The sequence below is a fragment of the Benincasa hispida genome, chromosome 8, assembly GCF_027475165.1.
Source record: "Benincasa hispida cultivar pf3 chromosome 8, pf3_genome.v1.1, whole genome shotgun sequence".
Classification (NCBI taxonomy): domain Eukaryota; kingdom Viridiplantae; phylum Streptophyta; class Magnoliopsida; order Cucurbitales; family Cucurbitaceae; genus Benincasa; species Benincasa hispida.
The window spans coordinates 25,046,328-25,047,902 of NC_143485.1; the positions used below are offsets into that span (position 1 = coordinate 25,046,328).

General features: G+C 34.3%; 1 protein-coding gene across 1 annotated transcript; it reads left to right on the forward strand.

Annotated features, from left to right (window-relative positions):
- The first annotated feature begins 299 nt into the window (after positions 1–299).
- On the forward strand, positions 300–1,115 carry LOC150034448 (uncharacterized). The gene has a single exon (XM_090316739.1). It carries the CDS (start codon positions 300–302, stop codon positions 1,113–1,115), a length of 816 nt encoding a protein of 271 aa, XP_090172865.1.
- The last annotated feature ends 460 nt before the right edge of the window (positions 1,116–1,575 follow it).

The following is a 1,575-nucleotide window of genomic DNA, read 5'->3' on the forward strand; positions in this document are numbered from 1 at the left end:
TTCTAGGATCTGAAAATGGAGAGTTACACTTACAGAAATTACTAACTATTAGTAAGTTCTTTACCAAAAAAGCGATAATGGAAAGCTATAGGAATAAGAGTTATTCTAGTATTAGTGTTTAGTGAATAATGTCTTGGTTTAGTGAACGAGTAATTGACTGTCCCTTGGTAGCCATTATTCTTTCTCACTGAAGTATTGTTGCAAATTAATAATAAGTTATATGGGTATATTATTTCATTTTCTAAAACTCGGTTGGATCTAATAGAAATTCACTAATAGAACTTGTTTATATTTTCAACATGACTAGCTCACTAGTTCAACTACTCACTATTGAAAAATTAAACGGAGACAATTATGCAATATGGAAATCAGATCTAAAAACGATACTAGTAAATGATGATCTTAGGTTCGTCTTAATAGAGAAATATCCTTCAAATCCCGGCTCATCAAGAAATCGAAATGTTCGAGAGTCTTATGAAAAATGGATTAGGGCAAATGATAAGGCTCGAGTCTATATCCAAGAATGCATATCTGATGTTCTAGCTAAGAAACACGAGAGCATGGTCACTACTAATGCGATCATGGATCTGTTGCAGGCAATTTCTGGACAACTATCCGCATCTATTAGGTACGATGCTCTCACATACATCTACAACTCACGCATGAAGGAAGGAACCTCTGTTAGAAAACATGTTCTGGATATGATGGTCCACTTTAATATAGCGGAGGTAAATGGTATTGTCATAGATGATAAATTTCAGGTTAGTTTCATCATGGAATCTCTTCTAAAGAGTTTCTTACAATTCAGCACTAATACAATCATGAACAAGATTGAGTACAATCTGACTCTTCTCTTGAATAAGCTCCAGACGTACCGGTCCTTTATGAAGACTAAGGGACAAAAAAGGGAAGCAAATATTGCTACCTCTAAAAAGTTCCAAAAGGGATCGTCTTTAGGAACGAAATTTGGACCTTCTACTTCAAAGAATAAAAGTATTCAAATGAAAAAGAAGGGAAAAAGGAGAAGTAAGGCTCCTATAACTCGCAAAAGCAAGGAAAAATCTACAAATAAAGGAAAATGTTTCCATTGCAACGAAGATAGGCATTGGAAATGAAATTGCCCAAAATATGATTTACTCTTTGTTGAAATGTGTTTAGTGGAGAATGATAACTCCACCTGGTTACTAGATTCGAGAGCCACTATCCATGTTTGTATGTCTTTTTAGGAAACTAGTTCCAAACAGAAACTTAGAGAAGGTGAGACAACCCTTAAAGTTGGAACAGGAGAGGTCGTTTCAGCTCAAGCAGTGGAAGACTTGAATATGTTTTTGGAGATAGATCTATTTTATTAGAAAATGTACTTTTAGTTCCAAGTATGAAAAGGAATCTAATATCTATCTCTTGTTTGTTGGAACAATTGTACAAAGGATCTTTTGAAGTTAATGAAGTGTATGTTTGCTTAAGAGGTGTACAAATATGTTCCGCAAAACTTGAAGACAACTGATATGTGTTGAGACCAACCAAGACAAAAGCTATTTTGAATAGTGAGATGTTTCAAATAGCTAAAACTCAAAA

Bases quoted from the DNA above. Each gene is read 5' to 3' on its own strand.
- LOC150034448 (XM_090316739.1), top strand. From the start codon at position 300: ATGACTAGCTCACTAGTTCAACTACTCACTATTGAAAAATTAAACGGA.